This window comes from Aythya marila (assembly GCF_965140915.1).
Source record: "Aythya marila genome assembly, chromosome: 1".
Classification (NCBI taxonomy): domain Eukaryota; kingdom Metazoa; phylum Chordata; class Aves; order Anseriformes; family Anatidae; genus Aythya; species Aythya marila.
This window is the reverse complement of record NC_139042.1, coordinates 203,846,728-203,866,632: the sequence shown is the minus strand read 5'-3', so window position 1 is coordinate 203,866,632 and position 19,905 is coordinate 203,846,728. Positions and strand designations below refer to the sequence as shown.

Here is a 19,905-nt window from a genome sequence, read left to right as displayed (position 1 = left end):
AGTCACAGCAAGTTTTACAACACAGAGAAACTTCTAGGTTTTGCAAACAGATGTAGGAGTTATTAAATAAATATATATACATGTATCAATATATGTATATATATATAAAAAGAGAGAGAGAGAAAAGAAAGAAATGTAGGTGGCAAATTCCAAGTCAACCTCCTCCTTCATCATCCCATGGGGGAGCTCTGGGTGTGACATCAATGCTAGGACAAGCTGCTCAAAGCCGTTTCCATCTCAGGTTTTATGGTGTCTGCAAGCGTTGACATTGGATGGTTGGAAGAAGCTCAGTGCTTTGCATCCAGTACCTCCACCACCAGGCTGGTGTGCTTTTGATTTAGGGTTCCTCACTCACAAACACCTCTGGTGGCATTCGCTCTTTCTTCACCCAGATGAGTCTATACTCAGAATTGATTCAGTTGAGTTTATACTCAAATTGGTGAGTCTACCCAGTTGAGTTTATACTCATACTGGTGAATCTGCTTTTTTTTACTGGAGAACCCTCAAGATCCAGTGAGGACAATGAGGTGTGGTCCAGCTCTGAACACTAAACATGCAGGAACACCTAAAACAACCTCCACGAGTTTATTACTGATCATATCTCCCTCTTGTCAGCCAGTCTGGGTTTTAGATGCATCATCTAGCGAACAGTTTTGCTGGGCTGGTTTCCTCACTGGTGCCAGCAGACATTTCTTTTGTTTTTCAAGAGCAAACCAGCCTCTGGTTAGACCCATCTGGTGGGCTGCAGGTTGGCTCCTGGTACAGCCTGCATCAACTCAGTCCTGCTCCCACCTAAATCTAGCCTCTTTAGCTGTCCTTTCTGCCCTGGCAAATGCACCCTGATTAGAGACAGGCCCAGGCAGTTGGTCCTCACTGTGGATTTCACGTTCCAGGGAAGCATCTTTATCTCGGGAAAGGCATCAAAGAGCCAGCTGAGGTGAGGTCTGAGCTGGCTGCATGCAGGTTTCTGTATTCCCCTGCTGGGTTCGTGTCTGCCTCTGTTTGGGGAAAATCTTTGCTCATCACTGAAGAATTCGCCTGCTGCTGCAGCTCATTTTCTCACCCTGCTTGACTTAGACCAGCAGTCCTTGGTGCTCCCGTTCCTTTCTCCTACTTGGACAGGCAGGTGATGCCCATTTCTAACACTTTCAAAACCGTGTCGATGCAGAAACCCACAAAACAAAGGAAATGCTGACTTTAGCTTACCGCAGCTGATGACTCACCGTGTCTTGTTGACATAGTCCTGGAAATACCCATTTCAAATTCCCCCGCTTGCTTATTATGGACACAGGTATATATTTATAGTAAACTTGTTCTCCTTGTGCATATGAAGAAAATAAGCTTTGGAAGCTGCATCCAGAGAGTGAAAACCCCAGGATTTTCTCATGCACCCTATGGGCAATATCCCAGTACACAAAAGAAGAGTCGCTGGTCCTCTTGGGACCTGCTCAGCCCTCTGAGGCCATCTATTTGGATTGAACACTATGGGGTAAGCATCACAAGGGCAAGAGTCAGTCTAGGGCAGGCATTAGCTGACTCTTGACTCTTGCTGGGTGAGCTCATGGTCTAGCAGGAGGTCTGACTCAGAGCAGGAGCACGAGTCACCTGCACAAACAGCTCTTGACTTCGCTTCTCAAGCACCCAGAATTTGCATCCAGCCCAGAGCTAGATTAGCACATGCTCATCTGCATGCAAGGTGATTTTCTGGTGCTAACAGGAAGTTTGGGGCTTGAGTAACATGCAGAGCACCACTCTGAGTCCAACCCTCCCAATATTATATATGAAAAAAAAAAAATCTCTGGTCTTCACCCTCTGCTGGCTTCTCAACCACATCAAACAACTGGATCTAAGAAAACAAAGACTGAACTGCATGAAGAGCATCCTTCCCTCCTGTTCCTGGTCACACAGACTGTGTTTCTGTTGTGTTCACAAGAAAGCATCCTTGAGATGGATGACGCAGAAGAGATGCTGCAAGTGCAGCACGTCCTCCTAGGGGGTTACAAAGCTTCCCATTTCCTCGTTCCCCTGAAATTCCTGCTGGATTGCCATGCCAACGTCATGAGAAGGAATGAGGAGGGGCTGTTTGAGGTCTGTCCCTAAGGAAAGGGTTTTGGCAAAGGATACATTCTGTATTTTTATGTTATGTATTGGTGAGGTAAGTATACAAAATAGACATCAGGTATGCAAAGATGGGACTTGTCTCATGTAATCTTAGGGGTGTAAATCAGAGCCTGCCACCCCCAAATCCTTTATGGCCATTGGAGATAAATAAGTTCTTCACCTGACAGCATGAACTGTGCCTTGGAAATGTGCATTCATCTCCTGCTGACTCTGAGGGGGTGCTGAGCATTGGCTCTTCGTCAGGATGAATCCTGCCCAGCAAGCAGCAGAGGTCCGGAAGCAAGTTTGGGAGTCTGAGTCACGTCGGTGGGTGAGCTGGAAGAGGGCTGTTGCAATTGCTTGTCTCTGCCAGCCTGGCTTCGGGGCCAGCTTATTGTGATGGAGACATGGTTAGAAAATGTTCCTGGTGAGGACTGGAGACCTGGTTATTTTCCTTGTCCACACATCATGATGCAGCACCAGGTCTGTGTTATCTGAGCTCTGGCTCTGTGTTCCCACTGGTCCCCAACTTGTGTCCTGCGCTTGGGTTTTAAGCAGCAGGTAGTGGTGAGCAGATTTGGTGTAGATCAGATGTAGTCACAAATGCATAATTGAAATAATAAATAGAAAGTAAATAGTAAAAACGTAAATAGAAATAAAATAGTAAATAGAAATAGAATAGTAGACCATGGCAATCAAAATCAAAGTGTCTCCTGCCATGAGCACCCAGCCTAGGTGGTTGGCTCATGCTCCCTGTCCAGCATAAGAAAACCATCACACCCCAGCTGGTAATCACAGGCTGTTTGCTTTGTTAAACTTAGATCCTACCTTAAAGTTCATAAATGCATTGAATGAAGTCCTAAACCAACCTCCTAATGGCATTTTAGCACTTAATGCCCCGTGGTTTTATCACCTTTCCTTAAGCTAAGTGTTAAGTCTGAATCCTTTTATCCCAGACACATTTGGGAATCGATGAGCACGAGCACTGAGCAAGATTTATGAATGAAGGAGCTGTTTGCTCAAAATCTGGATTTTCAGCAATGGCAAGAAAGACGCAAAAAAAAAAGAAAAAAAAAAAAAAAAAAAAAAGGATAAAATTACAAAATGCATAATTAAGATTATATCCTTATTAGGAATAAAGTCTCTCCTGGCAGCTTCAGCACCTCCAAGGGCTTTCTTTCAGCTCTTAGCAGAAAATGATGCCTGCATTGCAGTGGGATTTGCCATCCTCCTACGAGACAGCATCATCACGTTTTTTTTCTGACATCTCCAAAGGTGAAGTGTTTATAGGGGACATCTGTCCCTTCCTCCTGTGCCACCTCCTTGGACTTCAGAGGATGCCAGGTCCAGCAGGGACAACCCAAGGCACAACCCCTGGTCATGGGACTGCTCTTCATTATTAGCAATGCTTTGAAATACATCCACCCACAACCTACAGCCTGATTTCCATATGGGGTGAGCCAGCAGCCAGACTGGAATCTCCTTGACGCACCTGCTCATTAACCTCGGCATAATTAACGTGCAGCAACACGGGCTCTTTATTACAAAGAGGGCTGGCCTGGGGCTCCCGAGTGGTGGAAACACAGCTTTGGGTAGGTGCAGAGACCGTGGGATATCATCAAAATCCCCTTCCAGGATGAAATGAGCTGACGGGGTCTCGTCCATGCCCCAGGGGACTCTGAGCACTGGATCTGGAAATGGGACCTCCCCTGGGCTCTCCGAGGTATGTACATGGTGACGTGTTGTGGCTTTGGGCTGTGGGAACACCTTAAGATGCATCTCTCAAAACCAGGGAATTTGGCCATCTACAGTCCTGTTATAATTTTCCAGATGTGTGCTTTAGGGTGGGAGAAGATGGGAGCCACATCTACCATGGGATCAGAGAGGTGTTAGCTGGAAACATTGGCTGGAGGTCTCCAAATCTTGAAGTAGAAGTGCTGCCAGTTCTTGAGTGGCTTGGGCATGGTTTCATCCAGCTAAACCGTGTGTCACCTCCTTGTTCATCACCTGCCATTTCCTAATAGCCTGGGGCAGCCCTGCACTACCTTCCTAGAGACATTTTCTTCTATCCTGCACCTCCCAAGCCACTACCTGTGGCAGCTGCCCTTTGCTATAGTGTCTGGCTCCACCATGAGGAGCTTGATGTTGTTCTCTCGGCAGCTCTAAGCAGCTGTAGGCAGCTATTGGGCTGCCCTTTGGCCTCTCTTTTGTCATCCCCAGCAAATCCAAATCCCTCAGCCTCTCCTAAGATGTGTGCCCCAGGCCTCTGACCACTTTGGTGGCATATCTTAGGGTCGTTTCAGTCCTCCCACATCCCAGCAGGACTCGGGAGTCCACCTACGTGGTGAGTTCTGGGCCTTAGATGTAACATCCTCCAGGAAGACAAGCCAAAGGAGGCTTAATAAGCAGGTTGTATTAATAAGTTATTTTATTTTGTTTTATTTTATTTTATTTTATTTTATTTTATTTTATTTTATTTTATTTTATTTTATTTTGGGGAAAATGTCTTTTTCTTTAAGAAGTGTATCTGTATGAAACCACAGCCTGGTTCAGTTTCCAGAAGGAGCAACCTGTCGGTGAACTCAAAGCACAATTCTGAGTGCTGCTGCAGCTCACGAATAAGAGCATGGTGGAAAGAGGGAAATCCCACAGAGCTGCTTTGACTCCTCGGGACTTCCAGGTTACCTGAGGAACAGCTGCAGGCTGTGAAATACTCCCCAGTTCAATCTACCACCCCAGGACCCTTGTGTTGTGTTTTTTTTTTTGTTTGTTTGTTTTTTTTTGTTTGTTTGTTTTGTTTGTGTTTTTTTTTTTGACACGGGCATCATCTCAGGGCTGTTGCTTTTCTCTGGGTAACCTTACACCTTGCTGTAGGTGTGTGACCCATGGGGCAAAACCTGGAGCAGAGGGGACGAGATGTGCTCCAGGCTTGCAGGGAAAGTGAGAAGGTTTGCTCACCGAGGCTTGCTAAACTTGACAGCTGTTTAATTTTAATCACCTTGCCGGGTTGCAGTGAAGGCTGTGGTTAACTATTCTGGGTACAGCAGGGAAGCCACAGTGCTGGCAGGTTGAATGAGGCAAGCTCGTTGTGGGAGAAACAATAAGAAAGGGGTCTCCCGAGGCCCTAGAAATGCAAGAGGCCAGATCCCAGATCTGTCTAGTCTTCCCCATTTGTGCTATTTTCCATGACCCAGGCCACGCGAGGAGACAGGAGTAGGAAGGAGGGATCTGAGCCTCCTGACCTGAAGGCATTGTGGTCGCTGGCAGGGGTTCAGCATTTCCCCATCGATGCAGTGCTTGCCTTTTGTAATGCAGCAGCCTAAAATCAGCAGGGAGGCAGCCTCCTCCCCCTGAGTCACGGGGCTGAGTTTTTCGAACTTTGAGCCAATTAATTTTTTATTATTTTTTTTTTCATGGGGAAATCCACGAACCTGACATAACCTGGGTTGCATCTGCAACCACTTGTAGTCTGCACGAGGTGTGAAGACACAGAAGTTTTCATCCTATGGTGCAAAAGCTCAGCTTCTTCCTGGGCACATAGGCAGGAGCTGCCTTGAATCCTGGAGCCGTAACCCCAGTGATGATGGGACTTGGCCTGCGATGCTTTCACAGATACAGGCATTGCACCCCAAAACCACAGGCATCAAGAGAGGGGGTGGATTGATTGCACAAGGCTTCGAGTATGTAAAAGCCAGACATCTGTGATGGAGCTATCTGCTTACACTGCGTTTATACTCAACACAGAAATAAACACGTTAATTTGAACTATTTTATATAGTTGCCTAATTTGGGCTGTGTGCATCTCTCTGGAGATGCCTTTTTTCTCTCCATTGACTAAAAAGGACAGGTTTGTAAATGTGTTTTTCAAATGCCTGGATTAGGACGAACCCTATAGAGAGAGATTTTGGCGATGGATATCTCTTATTATTTTATATAAGATTATTTTAAGATTCTCGTGTGTCATAAAACAAGTATAAGGACATCATTCTTATTTTCCTTCTACATCAATATCACATCTCTGCTTTTGCCATCTGCATTTTACCTCTGCTCCCAGGCAAATATCCTGCCCTCTCTTCACCCAGAAACACCAAGTGGGGTGTTTGCCTGGGGTGTGACGTTTCGGTGGCTGCTCAGCCCTCCCCAGCAGCCCCCGTGCTGCTGCAGGAGAATCAGAAAGTGAAAACCAACGGATTGATTTTTGGTCTCCAAAAGCTGAACAAAACTGAAAGAGTGAAAGCAAACCACAGGCAACCTGCCAGCTGGCTGAGCCTCTGCAGCGGGGCGATGCACTGTCGGTGATGGAGAGGAGACCCTGTGGTCACCAGGACCATGGTGCTCAGTCTGATGGAGTTCAGATGCCTAAAGTAACTCCAGGTAGCCCAAATTTGGGTTACAATATAAATCATGTTCCAGGCCTTCATGATAATCTGGAATATGTTAAAAATGCTTCTTGATCCTTATGGGGCTGCATTTGTCTCCAGAATGCAAGACTGGCCCTAAGTCAGCATTTAAGTGTTGCATTTAAAAAGATAAATAGCTCAAGGTAAACCATTTAAAACTATGCACCGGTCCTTTTGATGGATTATGCAGCCTTATGTATCTTTTATATCCTTACCTCTCTGCCTAATTTTCCCCATAACTGAGATACTTTTTGCACAGCCCTGGACAACAGTTGCACCGTGTCCCTTGGTGCCCACGCTCCCCTTGTGCCCTGCTTGCACCAGCAGGGCACTTCCCACAACCTGAGGTCTCTGAGAGTTGTCCAGCATCCAGACATCTTCAGGCCCTGCCTGTGGCCAGGGGATGCCAGGATCTTTGCTGCCCTCTAAGGAGAACAGACCAGAACAACACAGCCCACGTCCAAGCAGCATTTTTCTCCCTTGCATTGGGATTTATTTCGCCCCCGTGGCTCCTGCTGCTGTGATTTGCTCCTTCCTGAGCATCTGTGCTGCTCAAGCTACATAGCAGCTCTGTGGCACATCACTTGCTTCTTCCATGGGGAAAGAAGCATCAAAAAATAGCTTTGGTGGCATCTCTTATTTATTTATTTTGTTTTTCGGAAGAAATAGTGCCCTCCTCTGTCTGACTCTGCTGGTTTTAAATCCTCTCCTTCCTGCCCTGCAGTCACAAGAGGTGTTTGTATTTCTCCTCATTTGGACTGCTATAGCAGCAGCCTTTAACATCTCATAAAAAGGAAACATAAATAAATATAAAAAATACAATAAAGAAAAAATCCTTGTGGAGAAGCCAGGTCTGGACACCCACACACTTTCCCTAGAAAAAATACTGCAAACACTATTTCTTTTCAACCATGACATGGAAAAAATGTTCAAATTACTTCATGGACACATCTCCAAGTTCCCAAGGAAAAATCCCACATGACCAGGAGAAGACTGGAGGATCTAATAGAATTTTTTTTTTTTTGATCTCTTTAAGAGCTGAAGAAGTGAAGTTTTGTCTTTCAGGACAGACCCCCTGGAAGCTGGCCTGAAGGAGAGGGCGTGCAACATCTCTTACACACCTCCTCTCCATCCAGAAAGTGTGCAGCTCTGGATACCATGCAACCATTGTCTGTACTGACATGGAAGGCAGAACAGTGCCAGCTGTTAAGCATTAGAGCACGATTTTTATAAACATCAGTGAAATGCAAAAACATGACATAATAGACTTTGGGAGTAGGGTGTGAGGTCCGTGGCTTCTTCTGGTTATTTCACCAACTCACTGTTACAGTATTCCTTGAGTGCTGTCTATATTTCAGTCACAGCACATTTTTATTTATTTATTTTTTGATAAACTCTGGAAAAAAAAAATCCAAATTAAATAAAACTATGGACATGTGGAAAAGTCCAACATTATTCCCACTGGAGAGTTCACAACCCAGCTGGGTTCCAACAGCAAAATGCCCACATAACAATCCAGGCTGGTCCACCTCTAGGGTGACCCTGGATTAGTTTTATTGATGCCAGCAGCATGGAAAAATGTTCTGTTTTCCAAGACTGGCTCGTTACACATTGCTCTGTGTGGGATTTCACCACCAGGCCTTCTGAGAACTTGAACCATGTTTCCACTGTGTTTTTGATTTCACAGCTGGGTCCTGATTGCATCACCTTAGCTGATATCTGCTTTGCCTACTTCTTGTTTTGCTGTGAATATTTTAAGTCCTTTTTGAAAAAAAAAAGTGAAACTTGATGTTGGCTGCCTGTTTTCTTCCTTTCTCTGTATGTAGTGACTTCTTTTGAGCAGCAATAACCTGCCATTTTACCATGTTAAAAGCAGAGGACAAGTGAGCATTGCCAGGACCCCAGCTGCAGCATCTTGCTATTTTTCTTCAGAGGCATCCATCAGGTGCTGTTCTAAACTTTAGTACCCAAATCCCTTTGCTCCAGTGCCTCAAGAGAGCAACCTGCCCTTGGGGGCCCTGCTTGAGCAGGAGGCTTGGACCAGACGACCTCCAGAGGTGCCTCCTAGCCTCAGCCAAGATGTAATTCTCTGATTTTCTTCCAGTGGCCAAGCTCTGGCATTGCCGTGGCATCAGACTGCCCACCTTTTGTCAAGCCCCTTTCTGGCCCAGGTCCCAACCTCTGATGCTCCCCAGTTACAGCAGGTGGTGGTTGGTCATCGTCATCAACAATCTTTAGTCCTGTTTTCCCCACTGATGTAGGAAACCATCATTTTCCCTTCAGCTGTCCTTTGAGAGACCATGGGAGTTAACTCTTGTCGTTCTCGCTGATTTCGGAGGCGTGCAGCATCTGCATCCATCCCCCCAAACCCCTTTTATTGACTCCCAGTGGAAGAACTCTTGTTTCCACCAAGCCTCTGCTCCGTGCAGGTTGGGATGTTGCTTGAACATGGGCTCAGCAGTGGTCTAAAGCAGCAAGCAGAGCAATTTGCAATTCTCTCCATACTTACTCTCCCTGGAAGGGACAATTTTGGTATCGGCTGTGTTGTATAACAGGGGATTTGGATCTGATAAGCACTGTACTAAAGGAGAAGGTGTTCATGGTTCATGTATTGGTGCAGACATGGGAGAGGACCTGTCCAGTGAGATATAATTTTAAAATGCTCTTTCTGTATCTAGAAAATGTAAATGAATAAAGAACGAGGCAGTTATATGCCCCCCAAAATCTATAGGATGGCATTGGCAATGCTGTTACAAAACCTTTACAGTCAGGGAAAGGAAAATGCCTGCCCTGACCATATTAACTGTGTTCTGAGAGGCTGTAGGAGAGCAGGGCACCTGTGTGTGCTCAGACAGGCTGTGACATCTAACGTCCCCAAAGGCCGTCGGCTGAAAACAGAGCCCCACAAGAAATGAGGAAATGGGGAGGGAAGTCACCAATCACAGTCTGTTTGTGACATGTGATTCCAGTCAGCAAACTTGGGAGAAATTATGAGGAAATAGAAAATTGCACTTGTCCCATTTCTGGGCAGGCATGAGCAAATCTCCCTGGAATAATTACATTTTTCGGTAAGCTTCACTTTCTATAAAAAGGGGAAGATTTATGACTGGGTTGCACTGGGTCTGGCTGGGATGTTAACTTTCCCTGCAGCAACTGGGATGTTAACTTTCCCTCCCTAACCCTCCTAGGGGGTGGGCAAAAAAAAAGTGAGAAAGGAACATCACTAGGGCAGCTGACCGAAACCAACCAAAGGGATATTCCGTAACATATGATGTCACACTCAGCAATAAAAAGTGGAAAAAGAAAAACAAGAGGAGGATTGGGCTCTCGTTGTGAAAACGTCAGTCCTCCTCCCAAACACTGGCTACGTGCTTTGAGGCCCTGCTTCAAGGGCATGGTCAAGCATCGCTCATTTGTGGAAAGCAGAGAGTAATTTTTTTCCTCTGCACTTCCACACAGCCTTTACTTGTTTTGTTTTTCCCTTTCCCCCTCCCTTTTCCCCTTTCCACTTTTCCCCTTTACTTAAATCATTCAATTAATAGTAATCTTTATTTTTAGTAATTATTTTTCCCTTTAATTAAATTGTCCTTATCTCAACCCATGAGTTGTTCTTTCCTTTACTTCTTCCCCTCCTCTTCTGAAGAGTGAGAGAGCGGCTGTGGTGGAGTTCAGCTGCCTAGCAAGGTAACACCACCACAGGTATTTATTGCAGTGGGACTCACGACACGTTGCTGTTTCTCAAGGGGGAAGAACAAGGTGACAGTTCACCTGAGATACTGCTTCAAGGTAAGTCCTGCTCCTTCCTCATCGCTGACTGACGTATTTCTTTTAAATTATTTCCTTAAGCTTCAGAATAAGTACATCGGACAAAGGGTGGGCTGCAGTTTCTAACCTCCTCCATAGGAAAAAATTAGAATTTACACAGGTGTATACTTGGCAGGGATTTAATGTTTTATATTACAGAGGACAAGGGGAGGAGGAACAGCCCAGGAAAGAAAATCGAGCATAGAAAAGTAGACAGTAAAAATCTGGAGAATATGAGTGATGTACTTAAAAGCCACAGAGATTGGAGGAAGGTGGAAACTTGTCACTGTGTGAACTAAACCTTGGTCTTTGAAGAAATAATGAAATCAAGTGGGATCTGGGAAAAAAAAAAAAAAAATATATATATATATATATATATATATATATATATATATATATATATATATATCACTTTTGGCTATGCTCAGAGCAAAACCTTGAAGAAGGAACATTATTCCCAAAGGGAATGAGTCAATCCACTCTGGACTGGCATTGCCAGAAGCCAATCCCTTGGATCACATTCGAGCTGCAGCCCTTGCTGAGGCTGGCAGCGTGTCACCTCTCTGGAAAAGACACCAAAGCCTGGTGGGACACTTGGAAGAGGTTTTGTCTCTGCAACTCACCTACTGCCCCAGCCACATGTTGGAACTGATCTAAGATAACCCGGGGAAACAATAAGTGGAGGAAGCCTTGGGAATGGATGCACAAGAAGGTGCCCAATGGTTAACTCAGTTGTTTAGTTGTATGAAAACAGATTCCAGTGTGTTCTTTTTTAATTATTCATCTTGATGATGACCATCATCATGCTATCATCATCACTATAGCATTTATTAATGCTATTATTATCTTCCAAAGACGGGGTTATCACGTTTTGTGTGAATTTTCACATGCCCCAAGGTTATTTTGTGCACTGGAATGAAGCAGCAAGACCTGGGCTGAACAGGGCACATCTTTTCAGCTAACCCACCCGGCTCCATTGGGCCTGAAGCAATAATGCTAAAATTATGTCCCAGAGCTGTTGGACCAAAGCTGTAGGAGATGCACTGAAGATACTGGTTGCAGAGTCTCCTCCTGACCTGAGGATGGCTGGAGCAGCCAGGTACACCTGATCTGGGAGCATTCCTTATCTCTGAATTACTGCCAGCTGATTACAGCATGAACCAAGCAGATGGGAGCTGGCTTTGGGTTCATACCCTCTTTGACATGCAATTTCAGGAAAAAAGTAGATTCAAGACCTTATTTTGGCTCACGGACAGAGTCTGGCTCACAGCCATAGGAAAGGCTCGACTCAAGGTTATCAGAAATGCCACAAAACACCTTGCATAATGAACCTGTAAGTTTCAGTCGCCAAATCACCTGGAAAATTCACACCAAACTGTTGAATGAGAGGAGGGAGCTTATTCTGCCCATGACCTGGAAAAAGACCTCTGGAAAAACACATCTGCAACACTGGTCCTGGCTCCACCCCAGGGAGACTTCACTCTAAATCCTACTCAAATAATCCAGTAAAACAGAATTATCACCAAATTTCCTTTCCTGGAGATCGTATATAAACCACCCCCCAGCCACAGCCAGTTTCAGGCTGTAGCAGGGGCATTTGAAAATCCTCTGCTGCTCTGGGGCTGCAAGCAGAATCACGTGAATAAACATATCTATGCACTGCTCTTTCACACGGTAGGTTGGTTTCTATATATCTGAAATGAAATCAGTTTTTTGTGTGTATATTTATATATGTACATATATATATAAAGCTTGTGGAGGGGGTGGTGCAATAGATGCACCTTTCCTGCCTGAGATGGGTCAACTACTGTCGTGCTCTAGAGAGTACTGGAATGAATCACCTCTTGTGGTTCACTCGTAGTTTTCAGCTTGCTGTCACCGTGTTCCTGATCCAGTGCTAGTAAAGAGATAAAGGACCTGATGCCTTGTGTCAGACCAAGGGTATCTCCAGTTCAATCTCCTGAATCCAATGGAAATTAATACAGGAGGGTCAGGGGAGATAATACAAAAAGGGCAATGTGCAAGGTGACTTTCCCAGCCTCCAGCAGCTCAGACACTTCCCCAGCCAAAGGTGGGCTTTGTGTTTCAGAGGCAACAGCAGCTTTCACTCCCGTGAATCTTTTCAGCTGCCTCTCCTATCAGCCTTATTTCAAATGCTAATTATTTTAAAACCACTCAGTTGAACGTCTAGCAATGAAAATGGAAATATCACTGCTATCCCAAAGCCTGTGTGCAGCTGAGAGAAGATAAAGCATCCTGCATCGCAGGAAAATTTGGAGCAGTTCTCTCCAAACAGAAAGATCTTGCTGACTGCCAACTTTCACATCAACACCTGAGAAAGATGAAATAGGGCTATTTCTGGACAAGAAATAGAAATTCCTGTGCCAGCTCCTTTTGCAGTACAGGAAAAAATAACCAGAAAAGCTGAAGATGCGAATGGGTAGAAATTTTGTGCAATCATGGGAAGAGCTGCCCCTCGATATTGGTGTTGCTACATTTGCTGCTACCAGCCTCTGAGTCCTTTCTCTGCATCCAAATGTTTGTCTGTGAGCTCATTTTTGGGGCTGGACTCCCCCCACACGCAAGGAGGATGCATATTGCCCAGTGTCAGCTGCCTGAGAGCCAGGACCCCAGGCTGGACCATTTGGGGTTATACATCTGATTTAAGTGGGAAAACAACCAACCAAAAATACATACATAAAAAAGACCCAAAATGCTGAGATTCAGGACTTTGATTTGGGACTCAGCCTTCCCACTGAGCTCTTGGCCAAATGGGTTGGCTGGAAGGAAGGTCCCTGGCCCAGCACCATGCCTCGGGGCAGGTGCTGGTGTCTGCTGAACATGGACCTCTCTTCATGTCCCTGTGATCCAGCAGGGATCCTCCAGCAGCTGATCTGTGGAGATGCTTATGTTACCAGCTTGGCCAATTTATTATTATTATTGTTATTATTATTATTATTATTATCATCATCATCATCATCATCATCCAAGCAGAAGCATTAGTTTTGCCAAGAAAGCTTTGCTGTATGAGCTGATGAGACATGGGGTGGGTTCAGGTCACTCTTCAGAGGGGCTGAAATCTCCTGCTGCTGCCCCATCGAGGCACTGAAACCTATCCTAAATTCCACCCATTCCACCATTCCACCCTGATGATTTTTCTCTATCCAAGAGAGGAGAAAATGTTCTCTCCCTGATCTTTCAAAGGCACCTTCTCTGCCAGCCATGTCCCACAAGGACAAAAATGACTCCAGGTTTGACGAGCTTTCTCTTATCTTGTCTGCATTTGACCTCCAGGTGAGCAAGAGCCCATCCCTTGGAGTCCTCCCCGCGATGCCACCACTGCTGCTGATTCTGCTGCAGATCTCCTCCAGCTGCCTTTGGTTGGGACGTGGCGAGGTGGTGACGTCCTTTGAAAGCTCATGCCCCCAGTTTTTCTTCCGGGAAACCCCCCCAAATGATGCCCTGGAGCCGGAGAACCCAGCCTGGATCTGCCAGCGCTACGAGAACCAGTATTACTTTGCCACCCTTTACGACAGGAGCAGGCGTATTCCCGTGTACTCTGCTTACTTGTACCAGCCTGGGCCCGGCAAAAGACCTAAAACGTGGCTGGTTGAGCCCCAGGTGAGTGTCCTTTCTTTCCACACATCAAACTCATTAAAAGCATAACTGGCATAACTGGATGGGATTCATCTTATCTGTCCCCTCGCAGTGCAATTCCTCTGATGAATTTGAGATGTCATCAGGAGATTGAGATGAGTCATGCCCTAAAAATGCCCATTTTTCAGCATTGAGCTTAGGGGAACATAAAGACAAATTACCTGATATCACACTGTGTAATGCACCCCCTTTCCTGTCCTGTGCTGGGGTGGGAAAACAAACCACGGCAAAGAGATGGCCAACAGCAACTAAATTCGATGGGAATGAGCCACAGAAGAAGGCCATGTGTCCTGTTCCAAAGGAAGGCCAAAAAGTTTTCCTAAATATGGAAAGAAAGGTGTTATAGATTGTGTATATATATATATATATATATATATATATATACATATATGTATAAAAGGCATTTGCATTTGTTGGCCATAGCAACTCAAGCAATAAATTTGGTATGGCGCCACTGACAATATTCAGAGGGGATAAAAATTTCTCTTTTCATCCTGGACCATCACCCCAGGCCATCTGCAAAATCTGTGATTTGGCTAACTTTCTTCAAAGACCTTTTGCAGCTTGGTGCCCTTTGGTATTTGGGTTTCCCAGCTCTCTTTGGGAATTGTGAGCTGCCTTAAAAGGCTGATTATTTCCAACTTATTTTCAGTGATGCTGCAGAAGGAAAACATCTGTGTTCCCTGGCATGGCTCAGCTCTGAGAAACGTTATTAGCACAGTGGTACCAGATCTCACTTGCACTGAGATATTTTTGCTTAGTTATTAGAGCAAAAAGCTTCATCCTCGTAATGAGCTGTAGCCCTCCCTGGGAAACCTCACCTCTAGGATGGGTTTCCCAACCCATTTCCCTGGGCATGGGGTTAGAGGAGGCAAACACTGGTGTTTCAGAAGTGTGGTATGCCTGCAGCATATACATGCTTCTTCCCAAATGGGGAGCAAAATCGGAGCAGATCAGAGGGAATGAGTCCTCCTCACCTTTCCCTGGGAGTCCCATGGGCTCTCCTCATCCTCTTCCCATCCTGTCCATCTGCAAGGACTCCCCGAGAGACCTAAGCCTTAAATAGGACATCTGTGCTGTTGTTTTCCCCAAGCCTGTAAAACACAAGGGTGTTGACAGATTGAACTAAAAAAAAAAAGGCACGAAAAACATAGAGACAGAGAAAAACTGCTGTGGAAATGGGGCTGAACGGAGCAAAGGCCAGGGCTGGTGACAGGTTGATTAGATGCAGGTGATGAAGGTTGGATATGATTAATGGGAGTGGCAGGAGCTGGGGAGAGCCCTGGGGCAGCTGTGGGGTTAGGAGATGGGAGGAAAGGGAACCAGATGTGTCACAAATGTGTCTCGCCAAAGTCACCTCTCAAACCTGGGAGAATGGAAAACTCTCGCTGCCTCATCATCCGCCCACGTTCCTGCTGCTAGCTGGATTTCAAAGGTCACAAGTCAGATCAAGTGCAGCCACATTTTGAGCTTTATTTTACTTTAATCTCTTGTATTTGTCGGGGAGGGGCAGCTTTGAGATTTCTCTTTGATTTGGGTTTTCACACACTGAGATGACACAAAAAAAACCACGAGTGTTCGACATTCAGAGACTCCACGGAAACCTGCTCTTTTATTCCCATCTCCCATGCTAACACACTTTCCTCTTTACCTTTCAAGCTGATGGGCTTAAGTTATCCCAAAACGATGGAAAAAGAATGGACCCTCTTGAATTATTTCAACGTCACTTTAGAGCAGCTCGGCAAGAGCCAGGCTGTCCTCCGGGACTACAAGAACCTGACGGGTCTGAACCGGGGCCACCTGAACCCCAGCGGCCACCACCCCGACTCCATCAGCAGGCTGGCCACCTTCAGCCTCACCAACATAATCCCCCAGGACGAGAAACTCAACGGCGGAGCCTGGAACAACTATGAGCAGCAAATCATGATGAGGAGGACGCAGAGCTGCAACACCACCTACATCGTGGTGGGCGCCGTGCCTGGGAACAACTACATCGCCAAGGGCAGGGTCAACAAGCCCAGCCACATCTGGTCGAGTGCCTGCTGCGAGGTGGACAACAACCACAGGAAATCTTGGGCGGTCATTGCTGAGAATGACAAGAACGAGGTCCATATGCTCACACTGGGGGAGCTGGAGGAGGTGTTGACCCAGCTCTATGGGAGGGACCAAGTTTATCTCTTTGATAGCGACTGTCCGCGGGAATGAGCCTCGTTGCACCTCCTGGGTGTAAAAGGGAGCCACTAGCAGCACCGTGTGCACTGTGTGCCATTCATCCTTCCTTCTCTAGCTGTTTTCCAGCTTTGTTTCTGGGACCATCTTCTCTGAAAAAAAAAGGAAGAGGCCAGCAGAGCCTCCACCTGGTTTGGTTTCCTACTCCGCCGCCCACCCTTGCAATAAACTTTCATGGAAGTGTCTTTGGAAACTCTGGAGGGGCAATCTGAATAAAAGCCCATTGGCAAGGAAATCGGAGCTTATCACTAAGACTAGAGAGGTTTTTTCTTTTATTTTTTTTTCTTGTTTGTGTTTTTTGTTTGTTTGTTTGTTTGTTTTTTCCTTTTTCTCCATGCCCATATACAGAATGTATTTCCTTCCCTTTTTCATCTGGCATGACTGATAGCATGCTGCTGACTTCTCCCTCACCTCTTTGGGAAAGATCTCAGGGTAGGGTGGCTCAGGTAGCCCAGGGAGGTTGTGGAGTCTCCAGCCCTGGGGATATTCAAAGCCCAGCTGGACACCGTCCTGGATGACCTGCTCTGTCTAACCCTACTTGAGCAGGGGTTTGGGCTAGAGGATCTCCAGAGGTCCCTTCCAACCTCAGCCATTCAGCGATGCTGTGATTGATTCTGGAACAAGCAAAGAGCCCAAGCATTGCTGTTGGTCTGTAAGGATTATCCTACTGACACAGCCAAGGACATCAGCAAAGGACAGAGGGAGAGAGGAAGGTGGAAAGAAGGAAGGCAACTTAGCGTAGGAGGAACATCCCAGCTCCTCGGAGGTCTGCAATAAGGTAAAACAAGGAGAAGGAAGGAAATAACCTGCATTGAATCATTAGGCTCCCTAACCCTGAGCTAACATGAAGGCCATGCTTACGTAAATTTACTAGGAGATTTTTGTTTGCTTGCTTTTGGACCTCGTATCTTGAGAACAAGTGCTGAGGTAACAGGCAACCAGGCTCAAGGAGCAAATGTACAGCAGACTTTGAGCAGTCAAAGATAAATTTTGGTGATACATTGGTGGGATAGCTTTATTTTCTGCTCTACTTCTGAACCTTTTCCACAGATTTATATGTAATTGACTTTTTTTTTTTTTTTCCTTTGTAAGACCTGTTCATTGGTATAAAAAGTCAATATATGGAACATAATTTAGTTTCGGAGTAGTTCACAATATGAATTATTTGCTCCAGTGCTGGATCTTATGGTCACATATAAACCAAAAGTTACTTCCCACTGAAATTTCCACTCCTGGTAATGCCCTAGTGCAGAAGGCTTCCTTGCCAAAGGCAGGCTGTCCAAATGCAATCTGAAGATGTGGCAACACTTATGGAAGTGTTACCATCAGAGTCCTGATGCTTTTCCTATGAACTTGCACACGTGAGGTAGATCATGGTGTCATCGTGGTGGATCATTCTCCATGGGTCCTGGGCCTCGGAGTTCTGGTTGCAGAGGAGATCAGCTCAGCTACATAAATACAGGCATCCTGGGCCAGCTGAGATGCTTTGAGGTATACTGTGGGTCTGGATGACCTGCTGCAGGGTCCTGGGGACATCTGTACCCACCACGGGCCAGCAGTCAGGATGGGTTCAGGTCCTCAAAAGCATCTCCAGTGGCTCTGGACACCTGAGTGCAGGCGATCAGGTCCAGCCCCAGACCTTTGTGCAGTGCCAGGTAGCATCATAGACATCTGCTCCTGTCATCTCCACCTGCCTTACCAAGAGCAGCAATAATAATAACTCAACTTACAATAAGTTAAGCAGCAATAATAACTCACTTTTTGCTAGCTGTGTTGCTCAGTGAGGTAGGAGAGTATCTGTGGAGGACAAAGTCAGGAGGAAAGTCAGGGACACCGCTCATATTTTCCCCTTTCCTGATAGTCCCGTGTGGTCCCAGGTCCCCTGCCTGAATATTTCAAACCATCAGAAACCACCGACAGGGTGAAACTGCCGCTGCTATTTCAGGTTGAGGGAGCCCAGCAGCCCCCTCTGCAGTTACTCATGGGCCTCCTCTGACTCTTTCACCCCACCTCCTCGTGCCTGAAAACCGCACTCATCCTCACCGCTCCAGCCACCCCCGCTTTCCAGGCCCTGCTGGAATCCCCCCGGCTCCCCATAGCCAAGCCACCCCCTGACTCACACCTCCACCAGCTCCCTGGTTCTCCTCCCCAGGACTGTTTCCCCCAGTGGTACCCAGAAATGCCCTCCCCTCCTCTGCGAGCACATGAAATGCATTGGAAGCCAAAGGAGTAAATGAATCAGCTTGGAGGCTGTCTCCCAGCAGATATCAGGGGCAAGCTGAGCAGAGGGCTGCCCCAGCCCCAAGGCCCCCAGCTCCTGGAACAGCCTCCAGGCAGCTTTCTTATGGAGTTTCCTCTGGTTTCTGCTGATCCTGGATGTGAATGGGACATAGGGACAGAGCCCAAAGCCACCCCGTGAGCCATGCATGTGCCTGCTGGGAAGATGCAGCCCCCCTGAGCTGGGAAGGTAACGTCATAGCTTGCTCTGCTCTGTGTCTGTCTGTCTGTGGGGGGAGATCTGGGTGTCAGCAGGACTTTAGACATGAAGGAAAAAGTGGTTATTAGTGGGGGCTGTAGAGGGGTGTTGGTAGCTCAGAGCTATTGCTGGTTGCATCACCTTCTGGGGCATCTGAAGGGGCACGCAGCTCTGCCAGCAGCTCACCCAGAGGTCCTGCCACTGCTCGAGGGCCTCTAGGTGTTACCCATCCCATAAAACAAGCAAACGGATGAACAAAAAAGCCTAGCATTTAATTAGTTCAGCCTGGAATCACACTCATCACATTGCATGTCTGTGAGAAACCCCTCTGGCCAACAGAGGACCAAGCGTCCTTCCCAGGCCACCTCTCCGTGTACATACAGTGGCCGAGCAAGCACAGGACAGGCTGGCAGCAGGACTCAGGAGCAGAAGCAGCTTTCCTCCAAATTCCCGGCGTCACTTACTATTTCTGGCATTGCCACAGGCTTCCTGTGTGGTCTAGACTGAGGCATTACCTTGTGCAGTGATGGCTGGGTTGCAAACACCCCCATGTAGCGTGGGTGGAGGAAGGAGAGCAGACAGCCGCACGGTGAGCAGGCTGCTCTGTCCTGCCTGCACCAGAAAAAGGGTGAATTAGCAGGTGAGGAGCTCAGAGGTGGGGCATCTCAGCTGCTTCTGTTGCCTACACCTCATGCCACAAGGTGGCTGGGCTCTTGTGACAGCAGGCACAACCCATACCTTGGTCCCTCCCACGTTAAATGAAATTAATGATGCTTTTGTACCTCGTGAATATCTGAGGGGTTCCAGGCTGCAGGTGCTGCTCTCCTGGTGGTTCAGATCTGTGGGCACAGGAGACATTTCTGCCCCTACACAAACCTGGCTAAAGCTGAGCCTTGTCCCCAGCCAGGAACCACCCAAAAGGATCCTGCTGGGTTTTTAGCACACTGAGGACTGGTGGAGGAGGTTTTGTCTCCACTTTTTGGAAGAGGCAACCAGGAGGTACCAAGGCAAGACAGGAGAGGTTTTCCCATGGCACCTGTGGTCTCTGAGCATCTCCAAAGCAAGAAGCAGAAATGGGGTCCCATCTATCACCACGCAACTGAATCTTATAGGAAGTCCTACTGGGAATTTCCTGACTTCAGTTAAACATGGATCTTACGAAAAGGAAAGGGATGTCATTTCCATTTACCTAGCTTCTGCTTTATCTTACGAGGAGCTATTAGATATTATTTGTTTTTT

At 46.7% G+C, this 19,905-nt stretch overlaps 1 protein-coding gene across 5 annotated transcripts; it reads left to right on the top strand.

Annotated features, from left to right (window-relative positions):
* Positions 1 to 9,556: 9,556 nt before the first annotated feature.
* On the top strand, positions 9,557 to 17,321 carry LOC309874934 (endonuclease domain-containing 1 protein-like). 5 transcript variants are annotated; one of them, XM_082753747.1, is made up of 4 exons: positions 9,557 to 9,568; positions 10,200 to 10,286; positions 13,599 to 13,925; positions 15,621 to 17,321. In XM_082753747.1, exons 3-4 carry the CDS (start codon positions 13,635 to 13,637, stop codon positions 16,164 to 16,166), a joined length of 837 nt encoding a protein of 278 aa, XP_082609873.1. In that variant the 5' UTR covers positions 9,557 to 9,568; positions 10,200 to 10,286; positions 13,599 to 13,634; the 3' UTR covers positions 16,167 to 17,321. The 5 variants fall into 5 exon arrangements, with proteins under 5 accessions (XP_082609873.1, XP_082609870.1, XP_082609871.1 ...); XM_082753744.1 differs by lacking the exon at positions 9,557 to 9,568 and adding an exon at positions 9,702 to 9,929 and having other exon boundaries at positions 10,213 to 10,286; XM_082753745.1 differs by lacking the exon at positions 9,557 to 9,568 and adding an exon at positions 9,842 to 9,929.
* Positions 17,322 to 19,905: the final 2,584 nt, after the last annotated feature.

Excerpts from the sequence above, each read along its gene's own strand:
- LOC309874934 (XM_082753743.1), top strand. The coding sequence starts at position 9,895 with ATGGTCAAGCATCGCTCATTTGTGGAAAGCAGAGA. Across the intron at positions 9,930-10,243 it reads TCATTTGTGGAAAGCAGAGA|GGGGAAGAACAAGGTGACAG; the intron begins GTAATTTTTTTC and ends CTGTTTCTCAAG. Across the intron at positions 13,926-15,620 it reads CGTGGCTGGTTGAGCCCCAG|CTGATGGGCTTAAGTTATCC; the intron begins GTGAGTGTCCTT and ends TTACCTTTCAAG.